General features: G+C 43.6%; 1 protein-coding gene across 2 annotated transcripts in view; it reads right to left on the reverse strand.

Moving 5' to 3' along the window:
- Nucleotides 1–21,981, reverse strand: part of LOC125454752 (son of sevenless homolog 1) — a 248,421-nt gene that overhangs the window by 61,231 nt on the left and 165,209 nt on the right. For both annotated transcript variants that reach the window (XM_048535905.2, XM_048535904.2), the window contains exons 6-8: nt 20,156–20,299; nt 8,463–8,573; nt 8,258–8,356 (exon numbers count right to left, since the gene is read on the reverse strand). In XM_048535905.2, coding sequence (XP_048391862.1) covers nt 8,258–8,356; nt 8,463–8,573; nt 20,156–20,299 — 354 coding nt within the window. The remainder of the gene's footprint in view (nt 1–8,257; nt 8,357–8,462; nt 8,574–20,155; nt 20,300–21,981) is intronic.

The raw sequence follows: 21,981 nt of genomic DNA on the forward strand, positions 1-21,981 counted from the left end.
ACAGATGCAAAGTATTTATTCTACTCCTCTGCCATTTCCTTGCTCCCTATTATTATTTCCCCAACCTCATTCTCTAAGAATCTTATATTCATTCTGGCCTCTCCATTTTACATATTTAGAGAAACTCTCGCTGTCCATTTTGCTATTACCTGTAAGTTTACCCTCAGTTTATTTTCTCAGTCTTATAAACCCAAACATAACATGATCAAATAATAATAAACTTTACCAGTCCTCTGTTGTACCACTTACCTTTGACAGACTGTCTGATTTTTCTTTCAATCTCATGCTATCTTTAACTTCCCTGCTTCACATGGAAGGGAGCTTATCCAATTCCTAGAATCCTCCTTCCTCACTGGAATATGTTTTTGAAGTGAGCCACAAACTATTTTCTTCAATGCCTGCCATTGTCCCTTAACTGCTTTATGCTTAGCACGGTTGTTTCTGATCCAAGTCCCTGCCTCTCAATGTTAACTGAATGTTAAAATCTACCATGCTACATTCATTGTTTGAGGGGATCTTTTACTTTGACATCATTTATTAAATTTGTCTCATTATACATCAGCAGATCCAAAACATCCTGACTCTGGGAGGTGAGGCGGCATGGATTTATGCCAATAGGTAGATGGCTAAGGGGAGACTTGAGGAGAATGATTTTCGCTCAGTCACAGGATCTGGGAACTCATTGTGGCTGTTGAGTCAGAAACTCTAACATTTAAGCAGTTTCTGGATAGTCATTTGCACTGCCATAGCCTGCAGGTCTACAAACCAAAAAGTGTAATGTTTTCAGATCTTTGTTGACTGGTGCAGACACAATGGTCAAATGGACTCCACTTGTGCTGTAAAAGTCTATGAATCTTATTGAATGGCAGAGGGGTTTAAGGGCTGAATGACCTACAAGAACTTCTAATTTGTATGCTTAAGACACAATTAAGATGAACAGGGAGATTTATGAAACAAACAAGGTAAACCACAGCATGGTTTGGTCAAGGATTTAAATAATAGCAAAGGCCATTGTTATTTTGAAGACAATGTGGGTCTAGATGTTGCACAAATGATTCTTTTATTTTTCTTATTCGGGTATATAAAATGTAGAGATTGCAAAACATGGCACAAGATTTGCAGCTCTCCCAAAGTTTACTTTGCAGTAAATTGGAGGCTTTTGCAACTTGTTAACAATTTTCATTTACAATGCAAAAACAAACCATCTTACAAAGTGATGCTTTAGAAAAGTTTTGATTTAACAATGTTTCTCTTTAAAATTCTTATCCAAAGACACAACTGTAATGAGTGCCTTAATAACATATAGTTCCAAGGGTTTTATGGTCCAAATTATATCTTCATTAGCAGTAAATAGCAAAACAAATGATTGACCCTAAAAGTCCACCAACTTAAAATGTGCTAGAAGTCACAAATCAGCTCCAAATAGAAGATGCTGTACACCCTGAATTGAAGTCTTACATAAACAACTGTTCCTCTGCACATTATAATATCTTCATTTTTCAACAGTTTCCTACTGTACAAACATGTAAAAATCTAATCCACTAAAATTAGTTCAAGATAAACTGTATATGCCATTCATTATATAAATGCAACACATACAATACTTAATTATATTTAAACACATTGAAAGTATTTCAAAAATGAAGTACCATTGAAATCTATATTGTGCAGTCAAATACAGACATTCTACAGCAGTAGAATCTCATAAATAGGAATTAAATAAATGACCAGGTACGTTTTTAAAAATAATTTGATCAGGACACTGGCAGCACTCACCTATTTATTTAAAGAGAGTTCTGGGATTTACAACATTCATCTAAACCAATAAAATCAACAAAGTAAATTATAAACCAAATGTCTCAAAGGAAGTCACCCCTGAACACTGTAAACTCCCCTCTGAACTGCAAAATTATCTCGAACCTCAGATCTGGATATTTAAAACATAACCTTTTGAATTATAAAACCTGCATTAACATAGTGTAAGAGATAAGACAATACTCACATGGCTAAAATCCCAAAGACAAGGGAGTAAATAACCGCGACAAGATAAAACATACACGCTAACTAAATAAAGGGCTTTATCTTCTGAAGTCTAGAATGCAGAATTTTCAGTTAGTCCACAGCTACACACCCCTGCTTAGACTACATCCAGTGTACTGAGAGAACTTCTGGATACCACAGCTTCAGAAGGAATATATAGGTTTTGAAGGAAGTGCATCATAACTTTACGGCCTCCAAATGGTGAAATTAACAGGGCAGATTGGACGAACTAAGATCATATTGCCTAGAAATTTAATTGAGAAAGGGTCACTGGATTCAATATGTTAACTGTTTTTTTCTTCACAGATACTGTCAGGCCTGCTGAGCTTTTCCAGCAAGTTCTGTTTTTGGTCCTTATTTTTATGTTTGATTCTCTTTGAAATAACAACCAACATACCATTTGTCTTCTCCATTACCTGCTGAACTTGGATGCTGGCTTTAGATGATTTTTGCATCAGTCTCCCAAAAAGGTAGGAGACAGAGGGTGGTGGTGGAGGGTTGTTTTTAGTACTAGAGGGCTGTGACCAGTGGTGTATCACAAGGATCATTGCTGGGTCCACTGATTTTTGTCTTTACATTAATGATTTAGATGTGAATATAGGAGGTAGGTCAATATGTTTGCAGATAACACCAAAATTGGTGGTGTAGTGGACAGCCAAGAAGGTTACCACAGAATTCACGGGGAATCACTTAGGCTGATGGGCCAAGGAATGGCAGAGTTTAATTTTGATAAATGTGAGGGGCTGCATTTTGGTAGGGCAAATCGCGGCAGGACTTATACACTTAATAGTAGGGTCCTGGAAACAAAGAGACCTTGGAGTGCAGACCCTGGATTCATAATTCCTTGGAAGAGGAGGCACAGGTAGACAGGATAGTGAAGGCAGTGTTTGGTATGCTTGCCTTTGTTGGTCACTACGTTGAACATGGGAGTTAGGAGGTCATGTTACAGCTGTGCCAGACATTGGCGAGGCTACTTTAGGAATACGGTGTTCTGGTCTTCCTGCTATAAGAAAGACATGGTGAAACTTGAAATGGTTCAGAAGAAATTTATTAGAATGTTGCCAGGGTTGGGGTGGTTTGAACTATAGACAGAGACTGAATAGACTGGGACTATTTTCCCTGGAGCATCAGAGGCTGAGGCGCGCCCTTTTAAAAGTTTATAAAATCATCAGGGGCATGAATAAGGTGAATAGCCAAGATCTTTTCCCCAGGGTAGGAGACTCCAAAGCTAGAGGGCATTGTTTTAAGGTGAAAGAAGAAAACTTAAAAAGGGACCTAACTTTTCCAATGAGGATGGTGTGCGTATGGAATGGGCTGCCAGAGGAACTGGTAAAGACTGTTACAATTACAACATTTTAAAAGGTATCTGGATGGGTATATGAATAGGAAGGGTATGGGAGGGATATGGGCCAAATGCTGGAAAATGGGGCTAGATTAGTTTAGGCATGGACGAGTTGGACCGGAAGGTCTGGTTCCATGCTGTACATCTCAATGACTCTAATCACATCATGCAGCAGTTTTTTGCAGTCTTACTCCATTTAAATATAGGTAGCTCCCCTATTTTTCCTGGTAAAGTGCATATCCTCATATGCTTCCACATGATATTCCATCTGGCAAGTTTTTGACTACTCACTTAGCCTGTCCAAACTCCTCTGTAGACTCTGTCATCTTCGCCACTTGCCTTGCCACCTATTTTTATGTCATCTGCAAACTTAGCACTGATTATTGTTGCAGCCCACTACTTACAGGCTGCTATCCTGAAAATAGTCCCTTATCCCAACACCCTATTCTTAGTTAACCAATATTCTATCCACACTAATATGATCCCCAACACCAAAGACTCTAATTTTGTTAAGCAGTCTAATGTGTGGTACCTCATCGAACACCTTCTGAAAAACCAAACAGCACCGCCACTGGTTCCCCTCCATTTATCTTGCTTGTTACTGTCTCTAAGAATACCAATAAATTTGTTAGGCATAGTATCCCCTTCATCGAGGCAACCAGATTTGCTTGGTAATGTACCGTATTTTTAAATGCTCTGCTATATTATCCTTTTAAGATTCTAATATCTTCCAAAAGCAGACATTAAGTTAAATAGTCACAAATAATTGCTTTTGTTTCCTTCCTTTTTGAAGAACTATGTTGCATTGGCAGTTTTCTAAACCTCGGAGATTTTTGCAACATCCAAAGATTCTTGGAAAATTACTACCAGCGCTCGGATTATCCCTGGAGTTAGCTCCTTTAATATCTTATGATGCACCCAATTCAGTCCAGGGGACACAGTGGCATTTTGCTTCATTAGTTTCCAAAGCTCTTTTTCCTCTTATGACAGTCATTGTATTTATTTCTGCTGCAAATGGTAATGGATGCAAGACAATGTTTTCGTTTTAAATCTCAAACTGATTTTTGTTAACAGCTAAGAAGGGATAGGAGGAAAAGACAGTAAGTTAAGTCACTGACAAAGGAAAAGGGCTAAATGGCAAAATGGCCTAATTTTGTCCCTATCAAATCCAGAATCTAGGCTTAGGTGTACACCCAAGTTCCTGTTTTATTTATTGACAACCAGAATATCAAATCATCATAGTGAATTTAATCATGGGACCACTTTTGTAGAGGATGCAAAGGAAATTTATGATAAGTATATCAGGGCTGAAGAAAACAGAATTGCTTGGCAGGAAAGAGGGATGAGCCAGGGGAAATTTAAATGGTATTCAAAATGATAAAGTATTCAGATTGAGTAAATAAAATGACATTGGTAACCAACATGATTGTGGACTGGAAACGGCGCAGACTGTGAGGCAAAAGCAGATGCTTGGGCCTGATGAGAAGTTTTGCAAAGGACTCCTGCACAGACACACTCTCTTATCTTTTCCATGGTTCCATGACTTTTTTTAAACAGCCTGTATAATGCAGAAGTATTTACATTAGTAGAATTGAGTAGATATACTTTTGAATACTCATTGGAGTTATACACAGTTAATTGATAAGCCTTGGTATCTACAGGACCCCTTCTATTTTCATATACGTAAAAAGAGAGCATTACTAAATATTGTTAAATGTAACTAAATAGATGCAATTGTGACTTGAATGTGGGTGAACATTTTAGAAGTAGAGCCCTAATAAGACAGGGTTTAAGGAAAATCTCAACACAAATAAATACAATGACACCTGATTAGAAGATGGCAGCTCTCAGAAGCTTAAGTAAAAATGTACTCAGGTAAAGTGGGAAGAAAAGTTGGCACACAGGGTAGTTGGCTAACGATAAGATGTTTTAAAAGTAACCACAGCAACCACAGCAGCAAAAAAGTAAACAACTAAAAATGAGTACTTATATCTGAGTTTAGACACCAAAGAAGGACCGTTACATAGTCCTGTAAGGGCAATAAGATAAAAAGAGACGAATGACTAAGTGACTAAATACTGAAAGGAAAGGAGGAATGTAGACACAAACGAGTTAAGAAGTGAAGAAATAAACAGGGCAAATACAAGTAAAAAATGTCAGATCAGCTTCCTGGGTTGGACAATTATTTAACAGAGGAGAAACAACAATTTAAATTTAGAAAATATATCTTTAGTTCAGTAGAAATGCATCAAGTTGCTTCATAGCAGGAATAAGATTGCATCTGATACCAAGCCAAAATGGCATAATAGGATGGTTGGGTATTACTGGAGATGGGGTGCAAATGTTACTTGCCACTTGTGGGCCAAAACAAGGATATCATCCAAGTCTGTTCGCATTTGAACATGGATTGCTTCAATATGTGATGAGTTGTGAATGGCGCTGAACACTGTCTACTCATCAGCAAACATCCCCACTTCCAGCCTTATGATGGAGGAAAAGCCACTGAAGGTGGTTGAACCTAGAACTCTACCCTAAGGACCTCCTGCAGAGATGTCCTAGAGCAGAGATAACTGATCACCAGCAACTACAACCTTCTTCCTATGTGGCAGGTATACCTCCAACCAACCTAACCAATGTTTTTTGACATTCAACGGTGTTACCATCACTAAATGCCCCAAAATCAACATCCTTGGCGTTCCCATTGACTGGAAACTCAAATAAATTTAGCTAGAAGAGCAGGTCACTGGCTAGGAATATTGCAGTGAATAACTCGGCTTCTGACTCCCCAGAGCCTGTTCACCATGAGTCAGGAATGTAATGAAATACTCCCCACTTTCCTGGACGAGTGCAGCATCGATAACACTCAAGAAGCTTGACACCATCCAGACAAATCAGCTCACTTGATTGGCGCCAAACCCACAAGTATTTACTTTTTCCTCACTACTGCTCAGCAGCGGCAATGTGTACTATGTAAATTCGCCAAGACCAGGGCTTTCAGGTACATGGTCCCTTGAAAATGGCATCACAGGTAGACAGGGTGGTGAAAGCTGTGTTTAGCATGCTTGCCTTCATTAGTCAGAACACTGAGTATGGGAGTTGGGATATCATGTCATGTGAGGCCACTTCTGGAGTACAGTGTACAGTTCTCATTGCCCTGCTATATGGAAGATATTATTAAATTGTTGAGGGTGCAGAAAAGGTTTACAAGGATGTTACTGGGACTGGAAGGTTTGAGTTATGAGGACAGGCGCAATAGGGTGGGACATTATCCTCCCAGGGGTGCAGAACATTGTGAGGTGACCTTACAGAGGTTATGAGGGGCATAGATAAGGTGAACAGCAAAAGGTATTTTCCCAAGTGAAGGGGAGTTCAAAACCAGGGGTACATTTTTAAGCTAGGAGGAGAAACATTTAAAAAGGACCTGAGCAGCAACTTTTTCCACATAGAGTGATTCATATGTGGAACGAACTGCCAGAGGAAGTGACAGATGCAGGTACAGTTACAACATCTAAAAGACATGTGAACAGGTACATGAATAGAAAAGGTTTAGAGAGATATAGGTCAAACATATGCAAATAGGACTAGTTTAGCTTGGGAAACTTGGTCGGCATGGACAAGCTGTACTGAAGGGTCCGTTTTCCATGCTGCATGACTTTATGACTGGCAATCAAAAGCTTGGTCAAAGAGGTTGATTTTAAGGAATGACTTCAAGGAGGAGTGGTAGAAACTGATTTTCAGGGAGAATTAGGTTGGTAAAAAGTGATTGGATACAAGTACTACACAATAACTTTATAAAAGGAGAATATTAAAGCAAAGAAATATTCTTAAAGTTAAAATAAATTAGATACATAATAAACACACAGAATATTACACTAAGTTATTCAAGCAAAACGGTAGGACAATGTGTTGAGACCACTGGATCCTGAGGAGAATGGGAAAATACAAAAGAAAAACCTGTAGAAATTGAGCATCGGTACACACTGAATATCTGATAAGATGCTAACAGAACACCTATTCCCAAAACAAAAGATAACTAAGTCAATTTAACATCCATATTTGAAAATGTTTCAGAGTCTTTAGTTAATTATGAAATTACTAGACTATATTTTCCGCAAAAATAATTATAGGAAGTAGACACAGATTTCAGGAACGAAGACCAGGCTTGACAAACCTAAGAGTTACTTTCAAGTGCGTCACATTATTGTGGATATGGAAAATTTACAGCAAATTTCAGAAGTCTTGATAAGGTGCCACACTGATGAATATCAGAGCAAAGTTAGGTCTGAGCAATTAATGACAAATTCTCAAACTACACAGATGTCGTGAGTAAAGAATATCCCAAAAGATCTCTGTTCAGATAGATACCTGTCCTGGGGTTTTCTTTACCATGCCATACTAAATTCTGCAAAGATGGTCCACATTACATTCTGGAAGATCAACATCATGATACATTTAGAATTTTGAGCAAATATCTGATGACCCTCACAGCTTCACAGTGAGGAACTGCAAAAAGTGCATCAATTATAGCGTAGATATTTTCTAATTAACTTGTTCAGTTGTCATTACACACCTGGGCATCCTAGCCCAGAGGTTGAGACACTGCCACTTTGCCACAAAAGCTCTCTAATTAGAGCATGTATTTCACCCTTCTATTTTTCATGCAGTCGCAGTGTGGAAAGCCATTAGTCTATTGCGTGGCCTTCCAACTGACAGTTCTCCGGAGTTGAGACATGAGTAATTATTTTCCAAAAAATTAATCACATTTGTTACATCATGCTGAGCCTGTCACAATAGTATTGTAATCTTATGTATCTTGCAGTTTATTTTCTTCAATTACGATTGGTGTTAAATAAGTACAATAGTTCCTAATCATACCTTTAGAAGTTCAAAATAGTGCAGGCAATGGTAAACAGGTGCCAGTAACAGTCTGGGAAGAACATATTGCACAGCTTCCTTGAAACCTTCACCAATTGACTGAAATGAAATCCATCAATTTGTTATGTAAATTATGTAAATAAATTTACATTTACATTTGTAATTGCTGTTTAAGCAGCAGAATTTAAGCTGTGGAAATGCTCACCTGCAAGTAGAATGCAGCTCCTGGCTTTGATAAAAGGCTAAGAAAATGATCATGAAAGCCAGGCCGCAGTATGTCCTGTGCATAGTTTTCATATGGATCGAATGCTAACTCCTGGGGAAAAAAAAATTGACATAGATGCCTGTCAATATATCAGGAAATTAAATTGAATTTTTGCACTGTTCATGTAAAATTTATAGTAAAAAGAGGAAGCACTCAATTTTTGGACAAGGCAAAACATCTACAAACGGGTGACATCAGTCAAGCCAACAGCAGCTTTGAGATGATAAATTCACAAGCAAGCACGTCACAAATAAGGTTATCCTTCAGTTTACTTAAATGAAAACTTTTGAAATAGCTCAAAAGCGTATACAGCGTACTCAAAAAGAACGGGTACCCAATGAACACAGTCCGCCGATTTCTCAGCAACAAACCCAAACAAACAGACAAAACGTGCCCAGAAACCATAACTACTCTCCCCTACATCAAAGACATTTTGAAAATGACTGCCAGACCACTGAGACCTCTTGGCATCATGGTAGCCCACCAACACACTAAAACAGCAGCTAATGAACTTAAAAGACCCTATACAAAATGAATGTCATTTACAAAATACCTTGCAAGAACTGTGACAAACACTACATTGGACAAAGAGGCAGAAAGCTAGCCCACCAGGACACATGAACATCAACTAGCCACAAAAAGACATGACCCACTATCACCAGTATCCTTACATACAGATCAGGAAGGACACCACTTGGATTGGGACAACACATCCATCCTAGGACAAGCCAAACAGGGGCATGCATGAGAATTCCTAGAAGCATGGCATTCCAACTGGAACACAATCAACAAACACATTGATTTGGAGCCCATCTACCACCCTCTGAGAAAAAGAACAGGAATGACCAAGAAGAAACACCAATGCAGGTAATGACATCACCAACCAAAGGAAACCTAAACAGATAAATAGAAAGCAGGACATATCACCAGCGCTTCACCGGAGGCGCTCTGATGATGTTACCTAGAATGATGACTGATTATCTGGGAACGAACCTTCCAGCTCAGTGAACCAGCTCACATCCGGAACAAAATAAAGACCCACTCTTTTGTGGACTGAGAAGAGGACAGCGCGACTGTGTTGGAGGTGGAAGGAAGACGTCGGGTTGGCTGTGCACCCTTGCAACCGGTGGATCTTAATGCTGGCTTCGGCCTAATGCTGGTTCAAGGGAGCAGCCCACATGCAACGATGGCTGCGGCGAGTGCTCGTGCTCCGGGTCAGGGGGTCTGGAACACCATCTGTGTTTCCATGAAGAAGGTGGATGAAGATGCACCTGTGGACTGCACCTTCTCCGCAAAGAGGGACCTGTTGGACTGTTGTGGGTTCACTGCTGCGGACATTTACTGCCTGCAGGATTTCCCCGGAGGAGGTTTTTACGATGTAACCTTCAGGAGTGCCAAGCTTTGCGAGTGCTTCTTGGAGGTTTTCAAGGAGAAAGGAGGTGAGGGCCCCCTCTCTGTACTGACCGCTGTCCCGCTGTTCGTGATGCCAGCGCAGAGGAGCCGTACGGTGACTGTACACATGTACAACCCGCATGTGCCAGCAGTTGATGTCCTGACCTTCCTTGGAAGGTACGTGAAGGTGGAAGGGGACCTAACCAACATCATGGACCCCTTCGGGATCTGGACCAGTAAGAGGCAGGTCAGTGTGACGCTGAGGATGGGCGTGGGCGGGAACATCGTACACCCACCGTCCAGCATTGCGATCGGCGGGAGCAAGGGCTACCTGACCTACGCACGGCAACCTAAAGTCTGCCATGCCTGTGGTAGGTCAGGTCACGTGGCAGCTGACTGCAAAGCCACCATCTGCAGGGAGGAGGGACACCATGAAAAGGATTTCCCAAAAGGAAAAAGCTGCAACCTTTGCGGGGAAGCGGGCCACCTCTACAGGGCATGCCCGCAGCGGGGGACCACCTACGCCCAGATCACCGGTAGGGGCAATGCGGGGCAAACCCCCACCCCCCCACACCCCCCCACCCCCCGGAGGAGAGGAAGGCACCAGGCCCCTGCAAGGACCCCACTAATGTGCAGGAGGGCCAGGTCGTGCAGGAGGGACCAGCCCCGCAGGACGGGCCCCGAGGCCAGCAAAGCGCCCCTGTAGGCTCCGCTCCCCCACAACAACCCGGAGTCGATGGAGGAGGCAACAAGTGACCACGGGGAGTGGACGACGGTCCAGAAAGCGAGGAGGAAGGTGCGCCGGCGGGCCCCAGCACCGCAACCATCAAGCGGGAAGAGGCAGCTACAGAGGGGCTATAAGAGCTCCTCCGACGAGGGAGATTTGGAGGAGGCCCGCCCAAAGCAGAAGCTAAAGATCTCAAGGGAGAAGGAAAGCAGCAACCCGATTCCAGGTGACGGGAGGTGTCCTGAGGCTCCCTCCAACACCCAGTCACACGCCGCTGGGCCCTGGAAGCCCCCCCGGAACCTTCAGGCAGGAAGCAGGAAACAGCATGTCCCCACCCTGACCCAGACCCGGACTCTCCTACCTCCGAAGGGAGGATGCCACCCGGAAGTCAGCACGGACGGTTTCCTGAGCACGGAGAGCGTCCAGCAGTTAGCCCGGGCAATGGGCATGAAGGGACAGATGAAGGGGCTGGACCTTGGACTCGGGGAGGGTATTGTGGTCACTGCCCAAAATGTGGGTATGAGTTGCGAGCATTAATGTGCGCAGCGTCAAGTCCACCGCAAGATGTGTGTCCACGTTGGCCTACCTGACCACCGTCAAGGCAGACCTCCTGTTTCTGCAGGAATGTGGGATTCCGCACCTCAGCAGGTACGGGAAATGGTCAGGCGCCTGGACCTGTGGGCCTTCAATCTGGTCGGGGGGGTAACAACTGTCGCTCCTCAGGCCTGGCTATTCTGCTGCGGGGGCGCAACTTCACCATCTCTCAAGTTCAGGAGGTGGTTGGGGGCGTCTCCTAGTGGCTGATGTCACCTACAGGAATGCTCCCCTGAGGCTGATCAACGTGTACGCCCCAGCGGTACGGAGTGAGTGGTTGGCCGTCCTGCAGCGGCTTCCACCCCTGCTGGCTACGTCCAGGCCGGTCATCCTAGGTGGAGACTTCAACTGCATAAATCGATGCAGATGGAAGATCTGGCGTGGGGACAGCGGGTGGGGGGAGTCAACTGGACATCACGTCCAGATTCCTGATGGGCACGGTGAAGGCCGCCAAGCTGCTCGATGTCTTCAGCACCCCTGCAGACGGAGGGCAGCGGAGATACATCTGGTCGCGGCCAGACGGGTCTATCCGCTCAAGGATAGACTTTCCTGTTTGTGTCACGGGCGTTCTCAGTCAAGTTCACAGGCGGCGAGCTGGTGTTCTTCTCTGGTCACTGCCTCCTGCTGGCCGACTGTCACTTACAGGACGACCAGCAGGCCGGCAAGGGGACTTGGAAGCTCAACACGACTCTGTTGACCCCAGAGAACATAGTGGAGCTTAAGAGGGAGTACGCTGGTTGGAGAACCGTGAAACCCCTCCGAGTCTCCGGGTGACTGGTGGGAGACGGTGAAGAAGAACATCAAGAGGTTCTTTGTCTTCAAGGGTGTTCGGAAGGCAAGAGAGAGGTGGGGAAAGCTGTCGCAACTCCAGAAAAGGATGCAGAGCCTGCTCCTTCTGCAGTTGATGGGGGTCGATGTCACGGAGGACCTCCATGAGGTGAGAGGCCAGTAAGCCTCGCTCTTCACCACGGAGGCCTCCAGGATAATCTTCCTGTCCAGGGTCTGCTCCGTGGAGCAGGGAGAGACATGCACGCGTTTCCTTCTTTCAGAAGGTGCACAAAGAGAGCTCTGTGCTTAGACAGCTGAAGGAGGACGACGGCTCAGTGACGTCGTCTCAGCCTGACATTTTGAGGATCAGCAGATCCTTCTATGCCGGACTGTACGACACGAAGCCCACAGACAGCACGGCCTCCCAGTTGTTCCTGTCGTCTATCATGGAGGTCTTAGATGACAGCACGAGGGAGTGGCTGGGCCGGCCTATATCCCTGGACAACCTGACCAGAACCCTCAAGTCCTTGGAGAGGAATAAGACTCCCGGGAGCAATGGCTCACCGGTCGAGCTGTAATCCGCTCTGTGGGACCTGGTCGGCCAGGACCTGCTGGAGGTGTACGATAGTGCGCTTTGGGCAGGGGAAATGTACAAGTCCATGAGGAAGGGCATCATCACCCTCATTTACAAGAGGAAGGGGGAGAGGGAAGAAATTAAGAATTGGCGTCCCATTTCATTATTGAACGTGGACTACAAAATCCTGGCCAAGGTCATAGCCAACTGGGTCAGGTCTGTCCTGGAGTCGGTGATTCACCCTGACCAAACCTGTGCTGTGCCGGGCGGGAACATCGCTCAGAGCCTTGCGCTCATCAGGGATACGATCGCCTACGTGCAGGACAGGCGGGTGGACACCTGCCTCGTCAGCCTGGACCAGGAGAAGGCCTTCGACAGAGGGTCTCATGCTTACATGAGGGATGTCCTCTCCAAATTGGGGTTCGGGGAGGGCATCCGCAATTGGATCCGGCTGCTCTACACTAACAGCGTTAGCGCAGTCTCGATCAATGGGTGGGAATCGGACAGTTTTCCCGTCTGATCTGGAGTCAGGCAGGGCTGCCCGTTCTCTCCTGCCTTGTTCATGTGCTGTGTGGAGCCCTTCGCTGCATCCATCAGGAAGGACGTGAGCCTGAAGGGCGTGACTATCCCAGGCAGTGGAGGCCTTCAGGTCAAGACCTCCCCGTACATGGACGATGTCGCTGTCTTCTACACCGATCGTTGGTCGGCGTGTCGGCTGTTGGACGTCTGTGGCAAGTTTGAACTGGCTTCGGATGCCAAAGTCAATAGGGGTAAGAGCGAGGTCATGTTCTTCGGGAACTGGGACGATCGCTCCTTCATCCCCTTCACCATCAGGACAGACTATCTGAAGGTGCTGGGTGTTTGGTTCGGTGGAGCTGGGGCATGCACTAAGACTTGGGAGGAGCGTATCACCAAACTGAAGCAGAACCTGGGCAGGTGGCTGCTCCGGTCCCTCTCCATCGCGGGTAAGAACCTGGTTGTCAGGTGCGAGGGGCTTTCGGTACTGTTGTATGTGGCGCAGGCCTGGCCTATTCTCTGGACCTGCGCCGCTGCGGTCACCCGGGCCATCTTCCACTTCATTTGGGGGTCAAGGATGGACCGGGTCGCAGGGACACCATGTACAAAGACCTGGAAAATGGGGGAAAGGACATACCGAATGCCACCCTCGTCCTGATGGCTACCTTTGTGTGCGGCTGCATCACACGGTGTGTAGATCCCCAGTACGCAAACGCCAAGTGTCACTATTTACTGAGGTTCTACTGTCCCCGGTGTTGCAAAGGATGGGCCTGGCCTTGTTGCCGCGGAATGCTCCGAGTAGTTGGACCGTCCCGTACCACCTGTCCTTCGTGGAGAAATTTTTGAAGGGAAACACCTTTGACCACAAGGCTGTCAGGCAGTGGTCAGCACGTAGTATCCTCGAGACCCTTCAGGAAAAGGAGAGGGTGGATCCCGTCGTGTGGTTCCCCACACAGACTGCCAAAGTCGTTTGGCAGAATGCCTCATCGCCAGAACTTTCAAACAAGCACTAGGACATTGCTTGGCTGGCGGTGAGAGGGGTTCTGCCAGTGAGATCCTTTATGCACACCCGGAATCTCTGCGCCATCGCATGCTGCCCTCGAGGCGGCTGCAGCGGGGGACGAGACTGTCGATCACCTCCTTCTGGAGTGTGCCTATGCGCAGGAGGTCTGGAGGGGGATGCAGTGGTATTCGTCGAGGTTCATCCCGAGCAGCTCCATGACACGGGACTCCATGCTCTACGGGCTGTTTCCCAGGACACACACCGAGACCAACATAAACTGCGCCTGGAGGACCATCAATGCGGTTAAGGACGCTCTTTGGTCTGCCCGCTGAAAGAACTGACCCCGACCGAGTGTTGCAGACTGGCGCACTCCAAGGTCCAGGACTACATGCTGAGGGACGCGCGAAAGCTTGGGGCAGCCACCGCCAAGGCGCAGTGGGGAAAGACCACCGTATGAAACCCCTCATCCAGAATAGGAAAAAGGGCCCTATCTGGTAACTGGGCCAAGCTGGCACCTTCCCCAAATGGTCAGGGGGCCAACGGGGACTGTGCGGGGCGACTGCCAGGGTATTTTCTTTGCTTTGTTTTTTTCTTCTTCTTTGTTTTGTTTTTGCCTTTAGTTGGTGTACGTACCCCCTGGGTAACCCGGAGTAGCTTGCATGACTGGGTAGGTGTATAAATGTTTTTTTTTGTATATTCTCTGAATAAAGTATTTTTTTTCAAATAAAAAGAAAAGGTGATGAAACGTCTGAAAACGAACCTTCCAGCTCAGCGAGCAAACTTACATCCAGAACCTCAACCTGAGCTACAGATCTTCTCAAAACTCGCTACATCCAGAAGCTCAAAAGTGCTATTTTATAGCAATCTTATAAAATCAACCATCGTAATTCCCTCTTGTTTAAAACAAGTTCCAATACAACTAAAACTGTAAAATTTCAAGCAATGGGTTCCAGTTCTGGTCTGGTGAGCTGGAAAGGCTTATTACTTGAATTCTCACACAACTGAGGGTTTAGACTTTATCTTATCTTTGAATAACCTGCAGAGTTCTAACAAACACTGCTGGATAGACAGTTTTCCAAAGTTAACTTACTCCCTTAACCTTTCTAAACAATATCCCTTTCTTCAGGAGACAATCCCTATTTCTGATTTCAGTCGCATCTCCTTTAAACTGAACACAAAAGTTTCTGAAGTAAATATTTTTTTAAAAACTTGCTTCTCTGAGATTCAGGCCATAAGATCCAGCCATTATGTCAGGCTGTCAATGACAAGATCAATCCATCTACTTCCTTCAAGCTGCTCATCAGAGTGCTCAGTGTTCCTATTGGGAGAAAAGATGCAAGCACTTCTCATCTGGTTCCACAAAGTGGCCTCATGGCCCCAAGGTGATTGGGATGGACTGTGAGTCAAAAGGCGAGCCTTGGTATCTTGTCTCTATTGGTCAGCGTTTCCAACTTAGACCTGTATCCATGACAGCAGAAGCAGATTTGGATTCATTTTCTGGAGTCAAGACATTTCTTTTTCTCTCTCGCCTTTAGAACACCTTTGAGAGTTAATAATCTTCTCATGTTTGTCCTCATCTGTTTGTTGCACAATTCTCCACCATTTGTACTCAAGTTTGAGCTCCACAATATTTTCCAGCATCAACAGTTTCACATTCAACTTCCATGTTCTCCTGTCAATCTTCTAGTCTTTCTGACAATCAACCAGTAGGAAACAGTGCTCAAAGATGAATACCGGCTTGATGCTGAATCCGATTGAGTGCTCAGGACACAAACAGGAATCCTATCCTGAAACAGATCGGCCACCTGGTCTCAAATAGATGTATTTTTGTAGTGATCTGTCTGTAGGATTGTTGAATATATCACATATCTTTATCACTAGAACCAAAAGTCAAAATAAATTTTGTTTTGCTGTAGGCATTACCAGATTGTTACCAGAGTTAACGTCCCCAGCCTGGATTAGAGTTAATAATTCAGGTCCAGTTCTCAGGAAGGGTCACCGGACTTAAAACGTTAACTCTGATTTTTTTTCTTCACAGATGCTGCCAGACCTGCTAAGCTTTCCCAGTGACTTCTGTTTTTATTCCCAATTTACAGCATCCACAGTTCTTTTGGTTTTTATTTCACAACCTAGATTGACCAACCTGGGCATCAACAGCAAAGAGCTGGTAAAAGACAGCCAGCCAATTGTTGGTTAGAACTGGGACATAGATAGTGATTAACCTCGTAGTAGTTGGCCCTACAAAGATGATTGCTGAGGGAGGAATCATGTGACTTGCTAGTTCAATCAGGGCCTGAGCAGGTAATCTGGATGAGTACAGAACTTGCAGCTGAATTGTAGAACTAAGCATCGAAGGATGTGCAATGTACACAGTAAATAAACATTATCACTTGTATTAGACCATTAATGTTTATGTTAATCAATAGAGCCAAGCTCTGAAGTTATTACAAACCTGAACAGAGCATTTTTGTATGTCAAGTCTGCTGTAAGCAGGCAACCATCTGCCACCATAACAAAGTGTGAAGCTGGATGAATACAGCAGGCCAAGCAGCATCTTAGGACCACAAAAGCTGAAGTTTCGGGCCTAGAACCTTCATCAGAGATCTGATGACAATCAACCAGTAGGAAACAGTGCTCAAAGATGAATACCGGCTTGATGCTGAATCCGAGATCTGATGAAGGGTCCAGTCCCAAAACGTCGGCTTTTGTGCTCCTAAGACGCTGTTTGGCTTGCTGTGTTCATCCAGCTTCACATTTTGTTATCTTGGATTCTCCAGCATCTGCAGTTTCCATTATCTCTAACCATCTGCCACCGCTTTGACTTGGATGCCAGTAAAATTGCCTCCTTACAGCAGGATACCCAGGTAGGAGCAACATCCTCACCAGATTACTGTCCGTAAGTGAGATGTGTTAGTCCACATTCCTGTAAAAACCGTAAGCCTATTTTGACTTAGGTGAAGTAGACCAAGAAGGAAAGACATCATGTTTTTTTAAGGCTGTTGAATATATCACATTTCTTTATCATTAGAACCCAAAGTCAAAATAGATTTCACTTTGCTGTAGGCATTACCAGATTGTTAACACAGTTGAACTCCCCTATCGCCACTCATGGTTATAGGATGAAGACTAGTTTAGAGTTTACCACCCAATTCTCAATGCTAACCTCAGCCCTTCAGTATATTCTTGAATACACATAGCATTACAAATTAATACATCATTGCAGGCAGAGATAGTCAACCTGGTCACTAAAGCGAGGGATGTCGTATGAAAGAGACTGTGCGACAGTCATGTAAGCAGGATGTTTGGGTTGTCCTCTGCTGTTGCTATCCTTCCTTCCTGTTCCTCATTAGGAATGTTGCTTCTGTTGGTTTTCCCCCAAACCTAGGTGGACTAGGTACTTCAGAGGCCCCAGCTTCCTCAAACTGGGGTCTCCCATTCAAGACTGGAGGAAGAATTATTTTCCCTCATGGGCTGTTAATCTTTTCTATCCTAATGTAGTGGAGATCGGACTATTGAATAAATTCAAAAGTTGAGTTCATGAGATTTTTGATTTGCAAGGGGATTGAAGATTTGAGAGATCGGCTGGAAATTGGCATTAAGGCCATAATTCGAGGCCATGATCTCATTGAGTAGTAGACCAGGCCTGAGGGACCAAATGGCCTGCTTGTGCTGTTTCTACTGGTCACACAATAGTCTATATTCTGCACACAGTATGGTCTCAAATTTCATCTGATAGCCAGTCTTTGAACAAAAACAAACAATTTAAGGAACAATTAAACTTATAGATTGATATCGCTTTTGACAAAAATGCATTCCTATTTCGGGATCCATCCATTTCTGAGGATGAACTATCAACAAAGAATATCAGAAATGCTTGTCCAGGTACTGGTGAGGCCACACCTGCTGTACTGTGTACAGTTTTCCTCTCCTTACTTGAGAAAGAGTGTACTTGTACTCAGAGAAAGGGCAAGGGGGAGGGGGTGCAGATGCACGCAGGGAAGGCTCATTCAGTTGATTCTAGTTGAGAGGTTTGGCATCTGAGGAAAGATTGAGTAGACTGGGACTAGTAGAATTTCAAACAATGGTGGCAGTGGGGGTGGGGGGGGAAGGATACTACAGAAGCATATATAAGTTAAAACGTAGTATAAGATAGAAGCAGGGAAGTTGTTTCCATTGGTGCGTAAAACTATAACTGGGGCCCATAGACTCAAAATGAGGGTAAGCAGATTCAGGATTGAGTAGAGGAGAAACTTATAATTACTTAAACTGATACAAATTTTTAAAATAATCATGTTCCAAAAGGTTTTACATGAGTGTTATGAAGCGCAATTTGGCACCAAGCCAATTAATGCCATATTAGGGATAGATGACTGAACATTTTGTCAACTAAGTAGGTTTTAATAATTGACTTCAAGGAAAGAGGGCTGCCTCACAGTGCCAGGGACCTGGGTTCAATTCCACCCTCGGGCGACTGTCTGTGTGGAGTTTGCACATTCTCCCCCGTGTCTGCGTGGGTTTCCTCTGGGTGCTCCCATTTCCTGCCACAGTCCAAAGATGTGCAGGCTAGGTGGATTGGCCTTGCTAAATTTTTGCCAGTAGTGTTCAGGGATGTGTAGATTAGGTGGGTTATAGGGGAATAAGTCTGGATGGGATGCTCCAAGGGTCAGTGTGGACTTGGTGGGCTGAAGGGCCTGTTTCCACACTGTAGGGATTCTATGATTGTATGAAAGAAGCAATTGTTGAGAGTTGGTAAGGGTTAGAGACCAAATTCAAGAGTTTAAAGGACAAGGTTGCTGACAGCAATGCCATCAACGGTGGAGCACTTACTCAAGGCAACTAAATTAAAAGGGGTAAGCAAGTGGCGCAAGAGAACTAAAAATGTTACATTCCTGTTCAAAAAGGGGACAGAAGTAAGCCCAACAACTGTAATTCAGTCAATCCATCATTAGCAGGGGAGAAACTTTTAGAGACAATAATTAGTGACACTGAAGAAAGGTCAGCATATATTTATTCATGAAACACCATATTTGACTAAATTGATTCAATTCTTGGATAAAGTAACTGAGTTGAAAGGTAAGTCATTTGATAAAGTAACACATAACAGATGAGACAGCAAGATTGAAGCCCATTTGATAAAAATAATAATACAAAAATGACTATGGAATAGAAAATAAGGTAGTGGTGAAAAGACGTTGTGCAAATGTAAAGGGAAGATATACTTGCTGTTGGTATTAGGATCTTCGAAACATGTATTTATAACCAAGACTTGGGTATATTTTCAAAGATGGCAAACAACACAAAATTTCAAAACATGATGGGCTGAGACTGAAGTAGAGATGAATGATGTTATGGAGGTGAAAACAGGCAGTCATGATGATGGAGAACATGGTCAGAAGCCCATGTCAGGTGAAAAGAATGACAGAAGATCAAACTGTCTGGATCAGCTTCAGACAGGAAACAGGGTAGGGTCAGAATCAATGTTAGGATAAGCTTTTGTAAATACTTTCAGTGCCGCTGTGAAAGACCAGGTGAATTAAAACATTGAGCTAATTCTTTTCAATATCCACTCAAAAGCACGCTGGCCCAAATTGCCTTATCCTGTGCTGTATGATTTTGTATATACCATGAAATTACTCAGTTTAGAAATTCACCTGTGACCCTGTCTCACCTTCCAAGAGGTCTGATCTCAAGGCAGCACTTCACACTTATCTAAGGTGGGTTGTGAAACTTTGGATATTAGGCAGTTCAGAAAAACCTCCAAAAGTGATCTTAACATTTTATGAGTTTCAAGTATCTCTATCAGAGAATATACTGCAACAGGACTAGACCGCTTGATGAGAATATCCAAGCCCAGCCCAAAGGTACAATATCACCATAGCCCAAGAAGTATTTTCTTCCATTTTGACAGGAGGTTAAAAATCAGATATTTTACTTATAAACTGCACTTTTCAGCACGTGTGCTTTTTTTGATACAACAGGAAAATCAAGCGATTATTATTAAGAAAATTTCATTCAAAAAAGTAATCACATCAGGTGTTTTTTTTCATCTTACAACTTACTTCAGCTAAGTCTTCGAAACAGCTTCCCACTAATGGATGAGGGCTGCCTTCATCTGTCATTTCCACAGTATCTTCAATTAGGCCCAATAGCTTCACAGTCAACTCGTGGATATCCACAATACGACTAAATATGGTTTCTACATCCTGTGAGAAGACAACAGCAATTATAACATGAAACTAAAGTTTCCTTTAGTTTCCCATGATCCTCATCTTCCCATCTGATCAAGATCCCACTGTGATTTTTTTACAACCTTTCTCACTATCAACGATACCTCCCCATTTTATATCATCTGCAAACTTACTAAGCTTGCTTTGTACATTCACATCCAGATCATTTCTGTAAATAACAAATAACAAGATCCCAGCACAGACCCCTGTGGCACACACGACTCCTGTCTGAGAAACAACCTTCAACCATCACCCTCTGCTTCCTACCATCGAGTCAATTTTGAATCCAATTAGTTAGCTCCACCTGGGTCCCAAGCGACCTAACCTTCATGACTAGCCTGCCATGCAGGACCTTGTCAAAGGACTTACTAAAGTCCATACAGACAACATCCACTGCCCTACCCTTTCATCTATCTTCTTGGTTACCTCTCTTCAATAAGCTCCGTGCACAAATCCATGTTGACTATTCCTAATCAGACCTTGACTATCCAAATGCTGGTTGATCCTGTCCCACAGTATCCTCTCCAGTAACTTGCCTTCCACTGATGTCAGGCTCACTGGCCTGTAGTTCCATGTTTTAATTCGATTATGGGATTAGCACAGAATTAATTTTTGCAATATGATATAATGGAGCAGGTAGACCCAACAATGGAAAACATTTGACAAAATAACAAGTATCATGGGTTTATGGCAGTCTTATGTAGTTACCCATTTGTATTCATTGGATTCTATCCTGAGAATTTACCTATTAAGAATCCAGACATTTCACCATCTGTCGCAACTATAACTACGGCAAGTTTGGCAGCACCAGCTTTAAAATCTGGCTCAATTTCTGAAGTAAACAGAAGACATGCGAGGATACATAGCAAACAAATTCTAGCAGATTACGCCAGAGCAATAATTTTCCATTTTACAGCAAGAACCTAGTTCTAAATAGTGAAAAATGTAGGAATGCCAATGTACCAGTGGCACTTTTGCAAGGAAAGATCTTTGGCACGACTTAAATGCTGAAGGTATAACTTGACGTCAGCATAATTCATTTAACCTTCTATTTAATGTTGCAATATTTGTATTACAATTCTATGAAATAGATTTTTACATGTTCTGCTATACATCCAAATAAAGAGGAAATCAATTTACCAGATTAGGATTAAAAATCACATTTGGAAATTTGTTGCCATCTAGTGGTCCATACTGCAAATGCAGTTTTTCACATTCCAAAGTACAAATGTAACCTCACTGAATAAAAATGCACATTTTCTCTGTTCCTAAGAAAATAAAATTTTAAACTTCTAAAATTAAGACTATAACCATACATCTTAAGGTAAGACTCTTCGGAAGGGAGCATGTTAAAAAATAAACAGGCTAAACTAAGACACCTCCACAGCAAGGAAGAAAATCTATCGAAGCTGCACAGAAGTGAAAATAGACAGATCCAGTGGCAAAATTAGTTCTAGATCCAAGTCACACAATCACGAGAATGCACTGAGGGGAGGAACAGAGCCTGTACACTTCAACACGTGCAGGTCATCTCGCAGCCACAAACAACTTCAAAACAGGTTGCACAACACTTCAGCCATCAAAGTAATTCAGCGAAAAGAAGGAAAAAGCAGGGTTTTGAAATGTAAACGAGGGCAAACTTACGACAATGTGCACAT

The sequence above is a fragment of the Stegostoma tigrinum genome, chromosome 9 (genome assembly GCF_030684315.1).
Source record: "Stegostoma tigrinum isolate sSteTig4 chromosome 9, sSteTig4.hap1, whole genome shotgun sequence".
Taxonomy (NCBI): domain Eukaryota; kingdom Metazoa; phylum Chordata; class Chondrichthyes; order Orectolobiformes; family Stegostomatidae; genus Stegostoma; species Stegostoma tigrinum.